The following is a 19080-nucleotide window of genomic DNA, read 5'->3' as shown; positions in this document are numbered from 1 at the left end:
ATGTCAGAGGTATTGTTTATTTAATGAATGGTTCCTGGAGCGGCTGTAGGTACCTATGCATACCCGGCAAGGGCGTAACTATAGCATTCACATGGAGGAAGGGGGACCACTTTTACGTATTACAACTTTTTTTATTTACATTACTTTGATAAAAGAAATGGTGCAAATAATATTGTTGGATTTTCCAGTAAAGGAATCTACGAGTACTGCGTCTTTTTTCCTATGCAATACTGATGCCGATAAGGGGGGGGGGGGGGTGGTTTGACCCCAATTATATACCTTGATACCCGCCTACCAATATGAAAATATTTTATAAAAGCTGCAGGTCTAAATTGAGTTACCTTAAAACCATAAACATAAGAATTTTTCCATGACCTATCTTTGAAAGGGGTAAAACCAATTCAGACTACTATGGCTAAAATGATGTTGATTTAAATGTTAAATCTGAATGAGATATTATAGAAATAAACTGTTGTTATTATCATAAGGTTATAGATATTGAGAATGCCTGCAGAGTGTAAATCTATAACTGTAGAGGAACATGAACTAATGTAGCCATATCTGATGCCGAGCACGATATGCAAACCGCCTGGTAATTTACAATAATTATGATCATTATTTTTCCAACAAATGAATTTCAGGCAACCTCAAAATCAATACTGCTTTCAGTACAATAATTTAACCGTGATATCCAGATGTTAATTTTACTGAAGGAGAAACAAATTCATTGCAATAATTCTGCAAAAGGTGTGCATAAGTCTTAAATAGTGGTTTATAATAATACAATCAAACGCGTATACGCAAACCTGGCTAAAAGTATTGTAAATAAGATTCCAAACTAATATTAAATTTCATTTAGATTCGTTCTTAAAAGTTTTTTTTTTTATTATTTAAATAAATACGCTACCTGTTAATGTAGGCATGTGCGATGATAATTATCACACCGATTGAAAGCGCTATTTCTTGGGAATAATATCAAGTCAAGGAAAGGATGAATTTTAAACCGGTCAATAATTTGGAGAGAGATGAGCCAAGAGGTAAATATGAACTTTTGGGAACCAGTTGGCAGCATCAGACCAAGGAATATTTCGATAACTCCACCCTCCACGGAGTTCGCTACATTGCAGAGAGAGGGAGACCTTTTTGCGAAAGGCAAGCTAATTTCTGTCTTTACTATACTTAAAAAAAACATTATTTTTAAGACAAGTTGGTGCATATTTTTTTATATATTTAAAAAAATAGCGAATGAGAAAATCTTAAAAGAATGTAAAACTGAAATTTAAAAAAAAAGTTTAGAATTTTTTTTTTGTAATAAATTTTCAATAATTTTTATTTAAACTTGTAGGTAAATTTAATTATTCGAAAACCTAAAGTATGAAATATTTCAATCGTTATAATGTAAAACTATGGACATTCCTAAGTCACAACCTATAATATACAAATAGTGTACCCCAGGTACGCAATACGTAAAAAAATATGCATTCAACAAATATAACCAGTTAAATAATTTCAGATTTATTGGTTATGTTGGTGCATTTCAATGACCAAATAAAATATCTAATAATCTAATAGGTACATTCTCTTAATAAAATTTTCATAATAAAACATTACAAAATCATTGTTTTTAGATTCATGTGGTTTTGCTTCACGTCAGTTGGTGCCGTCGCAACATGTATTATAATCGTTAGTTTATGGGAAAAATTTCAAACGAATCCAACCATCACAGGTCAGTACAAAATTATAATATATTTCTAGTAATTAGCCATTAAAGAAAGGTTTAATGTTTGAAGCTTGTTTAAATATTAAAATGAAAATGTCATATTGTACAATAACGTTTTAATATGTATAGACGCGCTGTAGAAATCTCAAAGTGGCAAGTAAAAAGTACGTCAATTGTGGTGCTTTCGTTTTCGTAGTTTTGGTACTAAATTGTCACGCGTCGTGTGCTACTATTCTAAGTAATTGCCAAAGTGCCAAAATGCCTTCATATGTGATGAGAAAGTGTTTTAATTACTCGGCAAACACTAGTAAAAGATAAAGGCATACTATTTCTATTGTATTGTAGAGAAAATGCAAGGCCGACTAGAGTAGAGATCTGGTCGCGCAACAGTCAAATTACAAAGTCAGTGCTGTTGCCAACTAAACTTCACTGTTTTTCTTCAATCAGCAGTTACAACCAGAGATGTGCAAAATGGGTACCCAAAACCATTTGAAATGCAAAATGGAAATGGGTCAAAATTTTTCCATTTGAAAATGCAAAATGCAAAATGGTTTTTAGAAAAGCATTTCAAATGCAAAATGCAAAATACCTATTTTCAAAACGCATTGAAAATGCAAAATGGTTTCTCAGGTCAAACAATAAAATAATTATAGAATTTTTAAACATTTTTGTCATTTAATAATGAACATCAATGCAGAACAAACATATTACATGATGGTAAATCCAAAAACACCACGACTACAGATTATGAAACCACAAAAAATTTGCGCGGGACTAATGTTGCCAACGTAAAAATATAGAAACTTATCAGTTAATATTACAGCGTCATGGCCCCATGTTCAGTATTTGAATCAGTATTTTTTGTAATGGTATCGCTCAATTGCCAGGGCTCCTACCAGGGAGGAACTTGACAAATGTAAATTATCTCTCATAGCGAGGTTGAGGACCGACTGATATTTGGGGCTTATGAAAAAAAGATGAGTGGAGATAGTAGGAAGAATGTTGCAAAAAAGCATTTAAAATGGAAAATGCATTGAGAAAAGCATTTAAAATGCAAAATGGTTTTTAGAAAAGCATTTAAAATGCAAAATGGAAAATACCCATTTTGCATTTTGCATTTCCATTTGAAATGGATTTATTTGAAATAAAGCACATCTCTGGTTACAACGAGTATCAACAAGAATCGCAGCCATTTGCAAAACTGTCGTTGCTCTATTAAGGCACGGCAGTTATCACTTGACACCTCAAAATCCGTCAGGCGCTCAACCATATAACTCTAGTCGGCTTTGAGGTAGTATTCGAAGCAAGTTTTGAATCTTTTATTTCGATCATTCACATATATTTTTTTAATCTTTGTCACACATGAGCAATGTTGGAATTAAGAATTTACTGAAAACATAACAGTGGTTCTAACTTGTCACATTTTTAATCTTAATTTTGTAAGATTCTTTGATATTGTATTATCTTTCGACAGGTTTGGATACAGATTTCCACAATTGGGATGTTCTATTTCCTTCCATCACAATCTGTGACCGGCAACCAAACAATCCTGAACTAGTCGACGCGTTTATAAATAAGTAGGTGTGATTTAATTATTCTCCAGAACTCAACAAAAGTGTGAAATCTACAAATTTTTTTGCTTAAAACCATAGCACAACGGAATTTATTTCACAAGAATCATTTAAACATAATATCGCCTATTTTAGCCCAGTCTCAATGGTCTCGATTATAATTATATAGCGAGATTATTGTGTCCTAATGTATACATTTTATCGATAATTATTTACACATTTTGTTGCACATTGACTGGGCGATTTATATTATGTACCTACCTATAACTTATGACTTTATTTGTGCCTCTTATGCTGCGTATACAGACGAGATCAAAGCGCGAGCAGCGCCACGAATTATGGGTAAAGGAACGAAGCAACCGGTTATTTTTTTTTTCAAGAACCAAATACCTTCGACCAGCGCATAGATGTCTCAAATTGCTTGCGGTTGCTTTGTTCCTTTCCAAAAAAATGTGGCTTGGCTCACGCTTTTCATCTCATGTGTGTACGCAACTTGATGTATTATGTATCCTAACCGTGAGTGTTTGTAACTAGACTAGTAAGTGAAAACATCTGTTAAAACCAATTAATGTAAATAAATGAACAACAATACGGCTTTATTGTTGTTTGATTATTCTAGAACGTGGCCTAATTTGAATCAGGAAGATAAATCAAAGTTTGAAGAGTTTTTGCAATTCCTCTCCACCATGAGCTACTCCAGCATCAGGGAGGATGGCGCCAGGTTTGCGGGAGATCCTCAACTCGCCGCTATCACTGACTTGCGGGACGTTGTCTTCTCAGTTAGTACAATATTTGCGGTTTTTTTTTTTAATTTTTAAAATATATATTTATGAACGATACAAGGCCAACTACGGTACGGGTCTTGGTGCGAGATGGATTTTAAAGTGTCACGTGATCAAGTCAGTGTCATCGAGCATCGACAGTTTGCAAATGGCGGCGATTGTTGTTGATACCCATCATTACTGCTGATTTGTATGTTCTTTTACCGCAAGCATATTAAACAGAGTGATTCGAGTATTTTAAATAGTGAAGTTTACTAAGCGACAGCACTGACTTCCTAATTTATGCGATCGCGCGCCCAGGCCTGTAGATACTCTAGTCCTCCTTGTAAACGATGGAAATGACGCCGAGTGCTGAAAAAAAACTATATTTCAACCTTACCATTAATGATTTTTTGCGATTTTTTAATTTCAATCTGCTTACAGGTGGTTTTCCGATGTGAAGATTTTCTCTTCGACTGCATTTTCAAAACTGAAAACGAAGATTGTTGCGAAATATTCATGCCCATGTTTACAGAAGTTGGATTCTGCTACGCTTTCAACTCGCGGCACGTGGAGAAGACCTGGCCTTGGTTAGTACAGTTATTATCGAACAATAAATAATTTACGACAAAAGGATACTTTATTTACCATCGATCTCCCCAAACAAAAAACATGTCTTTATTTCACATAAATGCTTTTTCAGGTTACTGCGTAAGCTAGATCCATTTTTGGAGCAATACATACACGAAACTGACACAAAATGGTCATTTATATTTGATTCAGCTCAGAAAAACATCACGAATGTAAGTTGATGAGCTTTTCATTAATTTCCGCAATATTTTCTAAAACTTATACTTTTTTTAACAAAAAAACACTTGTATTTCTTACAAACTGAGTGAATTTTTTGATTTTTGACTAAGGTTTACATCCATTCTACCGATGAGATGCCCGGAATGGACACCCACCCACAGCACGTCTGGGATAGAAGGGTGGAGAAAATCTCCTTCTCCGTCAAACAAACCTACACCACTCCAGATGCAAGGCAGCTCTCTATCAAGTAATGACAGCCTCGATATGTCTTTGTTCGATTTTCACGTAATTATTGATTTCGGTGTGTCCAAACTAACTTGACCCACCGCTCTGTTTTCAAATTTATTTTTCTTATACGCTCTTGTAATGAAATGAATTACTAAAGCCTGGTATTCACGTACGGACGGTATGATGGATCTCTCCAGCAGACATACATATAGAAATGCTCGTCGCTCGCCCGTGAATACTAGGCTTAAGATAAACAAACTGCTGCTCCCATTACCATTGAGACCACTAACAATTCGTAAATTCCCACCATCTCGATATTGCCCACTTTCTTTGGTAAGATGATGCAGATGAGTGATGCCTCTGGTTGGTGTTTGTTTGTAGACAGCGGCGCTGCGTGTTTGCAGACGAGAAGAAGCTGATAACTGACACCATCTACACGTACTCGGCCTGCACGCGCCAGTGCCGCATGCAGCTGGCTAGGCAGTTCTGCGGCTGCGTTCCGCACTTCTACCCCAAAATAGGTAAGTACCTACCTGCCAAACAAGCAATAACAGAAACCATGAGCACGAGATCACCGTGCTAACGTTGCGTGGTACGTGTAGAGAAGACGTCCTCAGGTCCGGTCCTGTGCAGGTGCAACGGAGTAGTCCACGCCCGGCGCCAAGAAGCCAAGGTGCAAAGGCGCTGATAACAGCTAACACCTAACACAGCGCCCATGAAGTTTTTACTAGCACCAGGTGACGTTTGTCTCAGGGCCGGCCATGGACGTCCTCAAACCGTTTCCCTGGTTTTCACGATTTTCCATATAGTACTCGTACCTACATGAAAAATAGGGTTTAATTAATTACTAAATTCTTGCATTCGTAAATCTTTGGTCATACTTACCGATATGTTTCTTTATTTAATTAAAAAATCCAGTAAAATCTAATAAAATAAATCTGCGTGAACAGTATATTGATTAAAAAAAGCCGAACTCATTTTTCTCCGTGTACTTTCATCTCGGGATAAACGAAGATCTGCAGAGTTCGCCCAAAAAAGTGTTGGTGCTTACTTGCTTACTAGCTAGCAAGCTTTGCAAGCTGAAAACCATTCAATTGTTTTATTTTTTTCGCAAAAATTATAATACGAATTTGAAGTAATGTGGATTCTGCGTTTTATTAATTGATCATAGATAAGTAATAGAAACAAGTGAGATATATAGGCCATGAACCATTAAAGTGTTACCGACATCATTCACCCATACTACTGTAAATCGTATCTAACCATTTTTGGTTCAACCTACACACGATAAACAAACTTCGGTTGGTCCCGCCGCACAGTGGCTTAAATTTGAGCGCTGGCGCGACATTGACCCCAGATCGGCATTTTCCCGAAATGATTTTTTTTTTACCAATGTGTTCTCAATTAATCACTGACATTAAAAAAAAAACCATTGAAAATAACATCCGAAGCTTACTTACTCGGTAATTATGCACAGAACTTAGATGTTCGGGCGCGCAACTATGCTGCTGTATCTAGGCGAGTTTGAAGGCGTGCGAAATCAGGTTGTTCGTGTACTTATAATACAAAAAAGTACTTTTAATCACTTGAGATATTCTTTAAGATACGTGCTTTATTTAAATATCAAAAAATATATTTTTTTTTCTTAAATTATAACTGTTGCCTTGGTTCAAAGTTTACCTTTTTTTCCAATTTTTTGCCTTTAATGGAGTAGGAATAAAAATCTTCACGAGTATTCACGCAAATTTTAATCTGATATTATTAATACTCCAGCGTCTGGACGGTGTAGGCCCTCTGATTGGTCAAATTTAAATTGTCTGTTTCGGTTAAATTCCGCTAACTTGAAAATTAAGACACGAGTTCATACTAAAATAGGATCGCCTCATAATAATACGAGATTTCTTCAAAAGCAACGTTTCTGCTCATATAATTTTTGGATAATATCGAAGAAAATATGTTTTAGAAAGTTCATAATCCATTGGATTAATTACATTACAATGAAAATTATCCACAGTTACGTGATTATGCTTGACGTTTATAAAAAAAATCACCCGTTCCTTCAATGGCCGATACGCACAGCTATAGATGGCCGACAGGGAGCGCACCTCTGGCGGTTTAAAAACGAACCAAATGAATGGCGCGAATATTTAAATATGCAGCTCACAATATTTGACTATACGATTAACAAGCGTTTACTAAGAAGATTTCTTCTGGAAGCTTATCACTTTGTAATGGCATTTTTCATTATTATTTATGTTTTTTTTGTTTATTAATTATAACTGATTTTATATTGACATGTTTTCTAATTTCTAAAATTTCAAAATTATTTATTTGCGGTGCTTTATATCCTGAGTGAAGTATTTTAAGACCTGATTTTTTAATCGAAAGTGTGATCTTTATTCAAAAGATGATTTGCAAACTCAGATTCACTATTTCAAAGACCGTTTGAAGAGAATATGTTTAATTTTTTTATTTAGTATTTCAACTATCAATTTATTAGAATAACCGTTATTAAATGCTATTTGTCTTATGAATATATTTTTTTATGGTTATATGCTATTTGTTTTTTTCAGGTCTTAAAATACTTCACTATAAATAATTTTGAAATTTTAGAAATGAGGAAACATGTTAATATAAAAGCAGATATAATTAACAAGAATTTTTTTATAAACTCTCTTTTAAATATTTTCCCACTCAACTGGTCTTTCCCGTCTAACGATATTGTAATTCCTAATTATTATAAACCCAGCCTACTGTTACCCCTCCCCCCTCCTTCCACTCCTTCTTTCCCAATTGCAATCTATATTTAATTTTTGACTTCGGTGTATACACAATAAAATGTAAACATTATATTTTTTCATTTATTGGACAATTTGCATAGCGTTGCTTTTGTGAGATATCACCTCAGGGGCGCTATATTGTAATAATCTACCTTTATATATAAATTTTTACTCTCCTGATGATGTTGTATATATAATCTAACTTTAAACTTTATTAGATACAGTAACAGTTGTAGGTAAAGAATTACCACCAGTTGGAGTAAAATTAACACCTTTTAATTAAACCGACTGCTAATCTCATCGCACAATTCCCCTCCTTTTATTCATAAACACTGGTACAATTAATAAATATGTAATCATCTATTATTTGAGTGAACTTTGTTATAACTATCTTTAATGGTGACAAACTAAACGATATTGATTCAACTTATAGACATTGACGGTTGTAACACATATTTAAGCACTGCAAGTCTCCTATGAGCTAATTATATTAGGTACCTAAGATAACAGTTAATATCAGTTGTAGACATGTAGGCAATAATAGTGTTTCATTTGAAATAATCCATCACAAATACGTAAAATTTCATTTATTCAAACAACTGTCATTCTTATTATGCGTAAATTTAGCATGTTATTATTAATTATCTCCTTCCTGTTCCGTGTTTTAACAATATATATACTCACCCTCTCTATGTGAATGTCGTAATATCTATCTATTAAATGTAACTGTTGTTAATATCACTTAAAATGGGCGAAGCCCAACCAAGTGCCGCCCGCAGGGCCTAGCAGAAAAAAACCCGCGGAGCGGGTTTTTAACTGCTAGTAGGATATTATTGCTGTGTCTTTTTTGTACACTTATTAATACTAAAAACATCAATGATGCCAAATGGTCGAACGCCGAGAGCGATGTCGCGCCAAATCATCAAAATTGGCTACTGTGCGCCGCTTTGATAGTCCGTGAAGTTTGGTCGCAGCGCAACAGTCGGAACGCTTCCACGCCACGTCTTCCTTTGCTGATATTACCTATCACCTTGATTAATAATGAATTACTCTGTTTAGACAAGTTCAGGTACTGCAATCTGCGCGAGTTGAGATGCCTTGCGGAGTATGCGGAGAGGATCACCAACATAGATCGCTGCGACTGCGATCTCGGTTGCGCCAACACGGTCTACGAAGTCGAAAAGTTAACTGAACAAGAGTAAGCATTTTTACTTCTTCTTTCGTATGGTGGGGGGGTCAGATGGGGACATCTAGGTCTGCGAGCCATTCTAGGGCCTCAGGTGTCGCCATGCGAACCTCATCAATCCTGCCGGGGAATGAATAGAGCGGGCATTCGTTGACCACATGTTCGGTGGTCTGCACCGCACCACATTCACACATCGCCGACTCTTTAAGGCCCCATCTATGCATCATGTGGGCACAGCGGCATTTTCACTAAAAATACGTCTTGTCTCTAGATGGCATCTTTGTTATGAAGAGATTATAAATAAATAAATAGATCAAAATATTAATATTATTGGTTGATCTAGTTTTAGCAGAGGTCCCTACATCCCGCTAGAGTCCGAATTCGTCTCCTGGCCCATGGTGCGTTACAAGAGGGAGGTGCTGTTCGGATGGGTTGACCTTTTAGGCAAGTACTTCACTAATTACGCCTATCATTTTTTACAAATTTCCGACAAATTTACTTAGGTAATGTGGCAAATCACTTTTACTTTGTGTTTACAATGAAGCAAATCACTAATACAGGGTTTTCCAATAAGAGGTGTTATTTTGAATAGCCCGCTATTTCGGTAGATGTTACTTTTGAAGCTGTCATTTTTTGACATTTGACAAGTAGAAACTACGCCATTAATAAAAATGGAACGATACACGCTTCAACAACGCATTGAAATTATTAAAATTCACTTGAGTGAATCAAATGCAAATCATCTTGAGTGATGAGGCCCATTTCCATCTCGGTGGCTTCGTCAACAAGCAAAAGTGTCGTATCAGGGGCTCGGAAAACCCAAGAGTTATTGTTGAAAAGCCTCTTTATCTTCAAGGCGTGACTGTTAGGTGCGGTTTTTGGTCCAGCGGAGTCATTTTTGAAAATGAGGCTGGAGCAACAGTTACGGTGAATGGATTGCGCTATCGAGAGATGATTAATAATCAATGACCGGAATTGGATGGTATTAATCTGGACAGCGTTTGCTTTCAATAAAACAGCGCTACGTGCCACATAAGCAAAGAAACCATTGATCTTTTACGATTGAATATCAAAATAACACCTCTTATTGGAAAACCCTGTAGTTTGTATTTACCACGCGGTAAATCGCTTCTATATTATACTGTATTATACATAAATAAGATGACGCGGTTTTTTTATAGCGGAAACGATTATATTGGAAGAGTTCATTGCTGGATGAATCTAGGTGACATTATAAACTTATCTTTTAGGAATAATTAAACAGAATCGGCGATATCCGAAGGATATATGTGAACAAATAAGAAACTAGGGCTATTGAAAATAATGCAGTCCCAATTATCCAACATTTGAGATTTAAAAATCGTCTTCTTCAATTACTTATTTGACTTCTATTGGGGGTTCTAAATTTAAAAACAATTCTATTTCGAAAATGGCGGTAAAAAAGTATACAATGGATGTAATGGTTATTTCTGGAGTCGCGGTAACAAATTATATTTCGCGAATTTCTCCAATCGTCACGGAATTCAAAGTTACACACTGGTGGCCATTGACATCAATACCCATTATGTTCGTACTAATTGAACAAAAAATATAGCACGTTCCTGTTTCAAGATGCAAAGCGAGTAATGAAACGTATAAGAAAAGAATAGCCAAATAGAACAACTAGACTCAAGTCACCTTATTATTGCAACAATACTGGAACTAACGCAGAACAAAATTCAATAATCCATCGCTTGCACAGATTAGGCAATGAATATTCCAACATCGATCACGCTGATTGTCTATTATCATGTAAAAGATGCATAAAACACCATCATAATGATTATGTACTTCAGATTAAAAACTACTAGTACTCGATAGGTAGAAGCTGACATCAGTGCATTATATATCATAGTCATCATAGGTAGGTACTATGTAAAACTTTATCGGACTGTCAAGCAGTGTCGCACATTATTATTATACACGCGATTCTCCCGGTAGATTTACGTAATTTATTACTTTTGTTTCCTTTTCATATTATAATATTATATATTTTATTCCTTTCATTTTCTAATAGTATATACCTTTCTAATATCTTTTATTTTATTTTTTACAAACTCTTAATGCCTTTTAGACATTTTATAAGCACTTCATTCTTCCTTATACTACTTTATTGTATATTATTACATTTAATTTCTTACTTTGACTTATTACTATACTACAGATTGCTACTTATATTTCATTTATATCTCTTTGTTTTTTCATACTTTTAACCTTACTTACTATTTACTGATTATACCATTATACTTACATTTATATTGTTGCATTCCTTATGTTGCTGTACTATTCTCTGTAAATTAGTATGTGAATGGCACATGTTGTGCCGTATATGTGAAATAAATAAATAGCCAATAACGATGTGTTGCAAAGAAACTCCTTCAGATTTGGTTTTTAAAAAGAGCCTAGAGCGACGTGTTTCTGGAAGCTGGTGGAATGTGCGATACTAAACGCAGTAAATCTCAAGTATGTCCACTGGACCCAGTTTAGTGAAACCACGCGCGTTGTCTCAGTAACCTATCTTATTTTTTAATTCATCTAAGCTGGTCGCACATCATGTTTATTGGCGACAAACGGTAACAATACATAGCACAAAAAATGGTATCTAATTTGGGATGCGTAGGTATACGAAGATGGAGTGGCAAAGCATAAAATATATAACGTCAAGGTTGTCGCAAAATAAACGGTGCTTACTAATGAAATGGTGACAAAGTAACAAAGAAAAACAAATTGTATTTTTGAATATTTTGTGTGCCTACAAAAATGACTCGGTAGGTAGGTGCTGTTGAGATAAAAAGGAGTGTTTTCAAAAACTAAATATTTTATTTCTTTATTATGCTAATTTATAAAAATAAAATCTTGTTTTGTCGGTTATCTAAGCCTGATTTGATTCTGATTCGATCATTGACTGAGCGTATCGAAGTCCTATTTTAACTCGACCGTTTTGCATTTCTTTTGTCTGTAAATTTGTTTGTACGTCCCGTTTTGAAGATGGTGGCCGTTTTAATTGTTCAGTAAAGGTTCTTTTTTCAAATGTGAAATCGTCGGGTTTATTTGAATGTTCTTATTTGCATTTGTTTCAATATTACGAACCTATTTGCCGAAATGTTTGAAAAAAGAATTTTATAATTTGGAATTCAAAAAAATTCTGATAAAACGTATATGGTTTGTAATTAAGTAGGTACCTACTCACAAGTCTTATGATTTAGAGGAAAAAAAGATTTATTAAATAAGAGAAAATTAGAAACATATATTTTTGGACGCGATGTCTATTGTTCGCAGATATCTAATAGAATTTCGTTTGTCCAGTATCCTTCGGCGGTATTGCTGGCCTCTTCCTCGGGTTCTCTCTGCTCTCCGGCGTCGAGATCATCTACTACTTCACCCTCCGCGCTTGCTGCATGTTCTACTCGGACCGACCGGAGCTAGAGCGGCTGCGGCTGCAGTACTCGAGCGGCGCGGCGCCCCCCTACGACCTGTCGCTGCGGCCCTGGTGGCCCGGCCCGCCCGACGCCTCGCTGAGGGGGGCACGCGCCGTGCTCACGGAGGCCCTGCCAGCCGGCCGCAAGGGGAAGGAGGGGCAGCCAGTGATGCTGGTCAAGGAGGCACCGCCGCCTAGCTATTCACCGCCACCGCATTATACGCAGAGGTATCTGCCGTAATTCGTACCAAAGTAACGCAGATACTACCTACATTGAGATTGGGATCATATGTAGCCAAACAAATGAACGATTAGCGCCATTTTGAAACTTTGACATTTGAAATGTCCCCGTTTACCCTTCAGGCGATGCCATACGTAGTAATGCAAATTCATGTGTTTTTGGTTTGAAAATTTGGTTGCCTAGAAATCTTTCAGATGTTTTAATTAAATACTGCGAGTAGAATACATATTGGCCTTTAAAATAATCGAGTATTTTTTAGATAAATCTTTTTATAAGTCCAGAAAAAAATTATGTACAAGGCCTATGAAAACTGCTTTAAAGTTCAAAATCTCCTACTTACGAACCCATTTTCGGTTATTATTTTATTGTATAATGTGGCGAATTAAGTTATTTATAAAATGATTGAAAAACATCTAAATATTTGTGCCTGAACATCCACAAAATAAAATAAAAGGCACTTTTTGGCCATGTTTTTTTATTGCATAAATCAAAACAGATGGATGGTGTTAAGCGGGAATTTAAGCCTTATCGCCATTTACGTAAGGTGTGTTATTGATAGCGACTCGATTCAAAATATTACACGACGTAGTGCATCGCCTTCAGGCTTTAAAATATTTTTACCTAAAAGTCCCAACGAAGTGAAATTTTTCATGCTATTTCGGAATTTTTCCTATATATTTCTTATTTTTGAAGTTGCCGTAAAAAAAACACAATTTAAGATAAAATTTTCCTTCGGATGTTTGTATTTGAAATAAACAATGATATTTTTATATCAAATATAATAATCTTAACAAAAACCGAAACATTTGACTCGAAACTTTAATAATTTTGAAAGAATTTGACATTTAGGACGGGTTGTTTCGGAGTATTTGAACAATTCATCAAATTTCAACGTTCATTTTCAAGTTCTGTGAAAGATTTTTTTAAGTTCTGTTTTTATTTCAGTTTTTTCAAGCAACTAGCCTATAATGATATAATAACAGAACTTGAATTGGACTTTCACAGATCCCAGAAATGAACGTTGACATTTGATGAATTGTTCAAATACTCCGAAACAACCCGTCCTAAGTAAACACATTCCTTTTTTGTAGGGAATCAGTAAGAAAACTGTAACTTCACATATTTTTAAACTTTCAACTGTCAACGAAAAAATCCCGCCAATTTGTAACCATACACTTTAGTTTCGGTCAACTTTCAGGAATTTATTTATAGAATAAATATAAATATTTTATTGTAACTTAACCCATCGAACACGGAGGCCGTCAAATATTATATCTAACGCAATATCTTACCTAACAGTCTTTCTTTTAATTATTCATTCCAGGTATGTCCAATTATTTTAATATCTGGGTATTAACTATGTTTATAAATAATTTTATAATAGATTTTTTTTTAAATCACATCTCAATTGTCTCATTTTCATGAAACAAACGTGTTTGTGTGTAAAGTTAGGTTAAGCTGACGGGGGGTGGTTAATAAAAAACATTAGATTAATATTTCCTATTGTAAGACAGGCACTAGTTTTTATGTATATTTGTACTATTCTAAAGAGATTAATAAAATTCTTTGGTTTACAAAAAAGAAAGATCTATTCATCTAATATCTTATATAATAACATATATCTAAAAATATATATTTATATTAACAACAATTGTTTCACAGTTAAGTAGACATAGGGAGAAATATTAAAACAGACATATATACCACCGTTGAAGGTACATATTGTATTATACATTCTTAATTAAAATATTAATTTATCTTAACCTACATTATATTCGTATAGTATTATATCTTAGAAAAACAGTTGTTTTCTTAAATAAAACATAAGGCACATCATATCAATATCATAAAATATATCGAATAATATTTTTTTGTTCACGACTCATTTTTCTAGCTCTGACCGGTCCAAGGTGGCGACCTTGCGGTATTCCAAATTTCGAACATGTTCTAACGACTGGACACAAATATTTCCATACGCAATGGGCATTGGATAATTGCCTAGCGGCAGGGCACGATCCCTGGGCTTCGCAGTCGGAGGTTCTGCCTCTGTCGAGTGCTGGAACCTCCAACCCGTTCCTCGTGGGATATTTGACGGTGTCAACATAATCCTGCAACCCCCTCAATGGTCTGTGGCGTTAGGATTGGTATAACTGAAACCACGGAAGGCGGCCTGGTCCATGCTCCGGAGGATATTGTTTTCTACTGGGGTCAGGCGAGCCCTCTCTCCGGTGAACGCCTTATCGAAGTATTGGGTGTCTAGGGGATGCCGCTGAAAAACAAAAATAAAAGCTTTAGTTGTATTAAGTCCTGCTGCTCAGAGTTCCGTCGTTTATGGGAAAAGGGAATAGGTTACAACCATATAATAAAAAATAACACTTGAAATTCAAAGTGTTCTTGTTTTGTGATCCAGAAGTATGTCCGAAAATATAGAAATTAATTTCGTCGGATTCTGTTCAAACCTACATGGAAGTAACGAAAATGCCACTTAACTTTAAAACGGAAGTTCTAGAGGTAACAACGGAATGTGAGTATCTATGGATCACTTGTATTTGAGGTGATTTTATTTAGTTAAACAGTAGATACTTACCACTTGAGGGCGGAACGGAGGCTGAAGCTGTCTTCTCTCCATCTTTTCCCAGTTCAATTGTCTGAAGAACTGTTGCTCGCAGATATCTCCGTGAATGCACTCACTTCCCCCCAGGCGTGTGCTGGCTTGCTTATCTAGCAACTGAAAATAACATTTAATATGTGTGAATATGTGATACCAACATTTATGGGGAGTATTTCTCGATACAATGACAAGAATATGCAAGCTGACTGTGTCAGCAATATCAATTGGGCATTGTGCGTGGAGAAAATAACCACCATCTGCGACGGTGGCAATAAACAATACTCTACATCTTATGGCCAGCCAGTGACCAGTAAGTAGATTACCAACAAAACCCCTATCAAATTCCCACAAATGCGTCTAGACACGAACTGGGTGTTCACACTGTTCATACAAACAGAGTTCACTGCACCACCCCTGACGTAGCGATAGCAGTGAAAGCGAAGGTTCTCTTCAACCCTGACCTTCAGTTCTCTTGTGGTCCTGTCGGCTGGAGGGAGTTACTTAGTCCCCAGGGTTCTTCAGAAGTCTCTTCTCCAATATCCCACCATCTTCATATGTGTCACGTCTGGCCATTGTGCTGCTGAGGACGGTGTGAAGGGTTCGTAGGACCAACTTCCCACCCCACTGCTCTCTATCTCTTGTCGGGACTGCCTGTGGTGCGCCAGAAGCTAAGGCTGTTTATGTATTGTTCGCTGCCGTGGGAATGTGTTTTAATTGCTAAATTGCTTTTACTTTCTTTTTCCTTTGAATGTACTTCTTTATAAATGTTGTCTCTCCTCTAGCTTCAAGAACAAACTGCCTTGGATGAGAACACCTAAACGTTTTTGGTATGTATAAATATATATGTTGTGTGGTGTAGGGACAGTCGGGGGCTTTTATAATCATTTAATAGTAGCTTCGTTTAAACAAAAGTAGAATCTTTACGTGAGAACCAACAAGTCCTCAAAACGGTTCGGAAAAGTGGTGGGTGCCCTTAACTGTTCATACAAACAACAAAATAAATAATCTTATTTAATTTAGATATGTTTTAAGATTCTCACAGCCAAAAATATAATCATGATTGATTGTTGGAGTATTAAGGGATGTTTTGCTTTTATTCCTTTAGTCAATGATTCAGATAGCCTGCCAGTGTTCATCACCAGGGCAAATGTGAGGTGATTATTTAAATTGCTTTTTACATCAATTTCAATTTTTTTTCTGTAAACCATAGTCATAATAAAGCATTGTATTTTTACCATGTTCAGCATTTGTAAAGCTTCTGAAGATAAGAATCGGGGGTAGCTAGGTAATTCGTTGCAAATGGACCAGAATAGTTCGTCTTCGTCACAGCCGCTGAAAGGACTCTGTCCGATGAGCATCTCGTAGAGCAGAACACCAAACGACCACCAGTCCACCGCTTGATTATATTTCTGTCCCTTGATTATCTAAAAAAAAACAACAAAATGTGTTTGTTAATTTTAAGACGACGATCTAAAATTAAGTGTTACGAAATCTGAAACATTCCTGAGATTAAAAGAAGACAGAATGACATAATCAATTGTTGGGATAGACTTATATTCAACATCGAGTTATTTTAATTTCCTTTCCTCAGAGTCGTAAGATATAACGTCAATTTTTAAGAAAAACATTATTATTTTTTTACATTAACCCCACACGGGAGACCATGCGGAAAATAATTTCTCTCAGGGCCTACGAAATCTTTGGGGATGGTACGTGGAGGGTCTTTTTAAGGAGAGAAAGGATGTGATGTTATGAGAAGGAAAAAGGTATGATGGGTGTGTAGACTGCCTAGGAATCTAGGGATCAGTGTGTCCAGGAGTGACGTATAAATATATCCCAAGAGTCTCCCCAAACCAGCCTCTCCCGATTTGGCACGCCACACAGGTGGTGGGTAGGCGCATCCTGAACACATCTCACTTGGTGTGACCTATAGCAGAGGTGTGGGTTATCCAATAAATGGTCCCCGGGGCGGCGGTAACCATATCCGCCCCCCAAATTGAATAAATACTAGTAGGTACCTATTTTCAATTTCTCTAGCAATAGGAATCTAACTAAAATCAATATAATAACAAAAGTCGTGATATACAATATTGTAAAATACCAATTTTCGTTAAGTGGCATCAAAAATGACGTGGATCGACGATAATGGCATTTTTTTCTACTGATAACATATTTTTATTATCGTTGCATGTTTCTAAGCATTTTCCATTACTAATCTGAATTGTAAAGTTATCCAAAGTAAACATTTTCATTACTAATCTGAATTGTAAAGTTATCCAAAATAGACATTTTCCATTACTAATCTGAATTGTAAAGTTATCCAAAATAGACATTTTCCATTACTAATCTGAATTGTAAAGTTATCCAAAATAGACATTTTCCATTACTAATCTGAATTGTAAAGTTATCCAAAATAGACATTTTCCATTACTAATCTGAATTGTGAAGTTATCCAAAACAGACATTTTCCATTACTAATCTGAATTGTAAAGTTATCCAAAATAGACATTTTCCATTACTAATCTGAATTGTAAAGTTATCCAAAATAGACATTTACCATTACTAATCTGAATTGTAAAGTTATCCAAAATAGACATTTTCCATTAATAATCTGAATTTCAAAATTTATTTGAATAGTTTTTTTCTGCTTTCCTGTAAAGTAATCTAAAGTAGACATGACGTGATTTGCCTTCCAGGTACAGAAATGGCTCTCAAAATATTAATTGTAATTTAAGTTTGTATAACAATTGTAAGATTTTAGTGCGATAAATTTAGAACGACGACACAATAACAAAGAAAACATTCTCTCAAAGTGAAAACAAAATTTCACCAGTAACAATAAGCATCAGTGAAACAGAAAATAAACAGTTACTTCATTGGATAATAAAATAACTTAATGTGCAGGGATTTTGATCTCGGGCCAAGTCCAGGTTAAAATAAGAAACAGAAAGCGAGTAACGAATAAGCACATTTTGTAAATGTACCTAAATTTGCTCCATTTTGGCTGACATTTTTTTTTTAAATATGTAAAAAATGTTTATAAAAACCTTTGATTAGAAACTATACGGCAATGTTAATCGTGTATTGACACAAAAAAAAAACCACAATATAAACCCATGAAAATGGTTGGAAAAGTAGGGTAAAGTAATCGAGAAGGTTACTTTGTACCAGTACGTTGTACAGGTACGCTTTGAACCGGTGCAAAGAATAATTCATTGAATGAATCATTTGAACTCCTTTATTTTATGTGCAATTGTTTACAATATAATGCAATGTAGGATTTTTGTTTATTTTTTAAACACTTAGCCATTCTTTATATTTATAATTTGCCAGCGCAGACAAGCGAAAAAATCACGTATAGTCTGAAATCTCGACAAATCAGTTCCAATTTTGGAAATGGCTATTAAAATAATTATCTGTTAAATATATTATGTTTTGGTACAAACAATCAGTTCATTTGTGAAAATGACACTTAAATTCAAAGCGAATTTGAGTTCATTGGAACGTTAAGACTAAACATAAACAGGCATAACTAACGCACATCACTGATAACACAAAATATTATATCAAATATAAAAATCTTTTCAAACGGGGCAAAGTTACACCATCGGTACAAAGTTACATCATCGGTGCAAAGTTACACCATCGGCGCAAAGTTACACCATCGGCGCAAAGTTACACCATCGGTGCAAAGTTACACCATCGATGAAAAGTT

At 35.4% G+C, this 19080-nt stretch overlaps 2 protein-coding genes across 5 annotated transcripts in view; one reads left to right on the top strand and one right to left on the bottom strand.

The window, feature by feature from the left end:
- The first annotated feature begins 574 nt into the window (after nucleotides 1–574).
- ppk23 (amiloride-sensitive sodium channel pickpocket 23) lies at nucleotides 575–13591 on the top strand. The gene is made up of 12 exons (XM_089638608.1): nucleotides 575–1152; nucleotides 1629–1726; nucleotides 3195–3297; nucleotides 3911–4070; nucleotides 4497–4651; nucleotides 4756–4855; nucleotides 4973–5109; nucleotides 5472–5611; nucleotides 8930–9068; nucleotides 9400–9500; nucleotides 12402–12604; nucleotides 12662–13591. The coding sequence occupies exons 1-12, from the start codon at nucleotides 992–994 to the stop codon at nucleotides 12752–12754; spliced, it is 1590 nt and encodes a 529-aa protein (XP_089494734.1). The 5' UTR covers nucleotides 575–991; the 3' UTR covers nucleotides 12755–13591.
- Nucleotides 13592–14161: 570 nt separating this feature from the next.
- The window catches only part of Pkcdelta (Protein kinase C delta), a 68043-nt gene continuing 63124 nt past the window's right edge, over nucleotides 14162–19080 (bottom strand). For all 4 annotated transcript variants that reach the window (XM_089633365.1, XM_089633373.1, XM_089633354.1 and 1 more), the window contains 3 exons: nucleotides 16601–16789; nucleotides 15342–15482; nucleotides 14162–15023 (listed from right to left, as the gene is read on the bottom strand). In XM_089633365.1, coding sequence (XP_089489491.1) covers nucleotides 14874–15023; nucleotides 15342–15482; nucleotides 16601–16789 — 480 coding nt within the window. In that variant the 3' untranslated portion in view covers nucleotides 14162–14873. The remainder of the gene's footprint in view (nucleotides 15024–15341; nucleotides 15483–16600; nucleotides 16790–19080) is intronic.

This window comes from Hesperophylax consimilis, chromosome 1, assembly GCF_061612785.1.
Source record: "Hesperophylax consimilis isolate HC1 chromosome 1, BYU_Hcon_1.0, whole genome shotgun sequence".
In the NCBI taxonomy this organism is placed as follows: Eukaryota; Metazoa; Arthropoda; class Insecta; order Trichoptera; family Limnephilidae; genus Hesperophylax; species Hesperophylax consimilis.
Note: the sequence above shows the minus strand (reverse complement) of the source record. Positions and strands in the feature narration are given on the sequence as shown.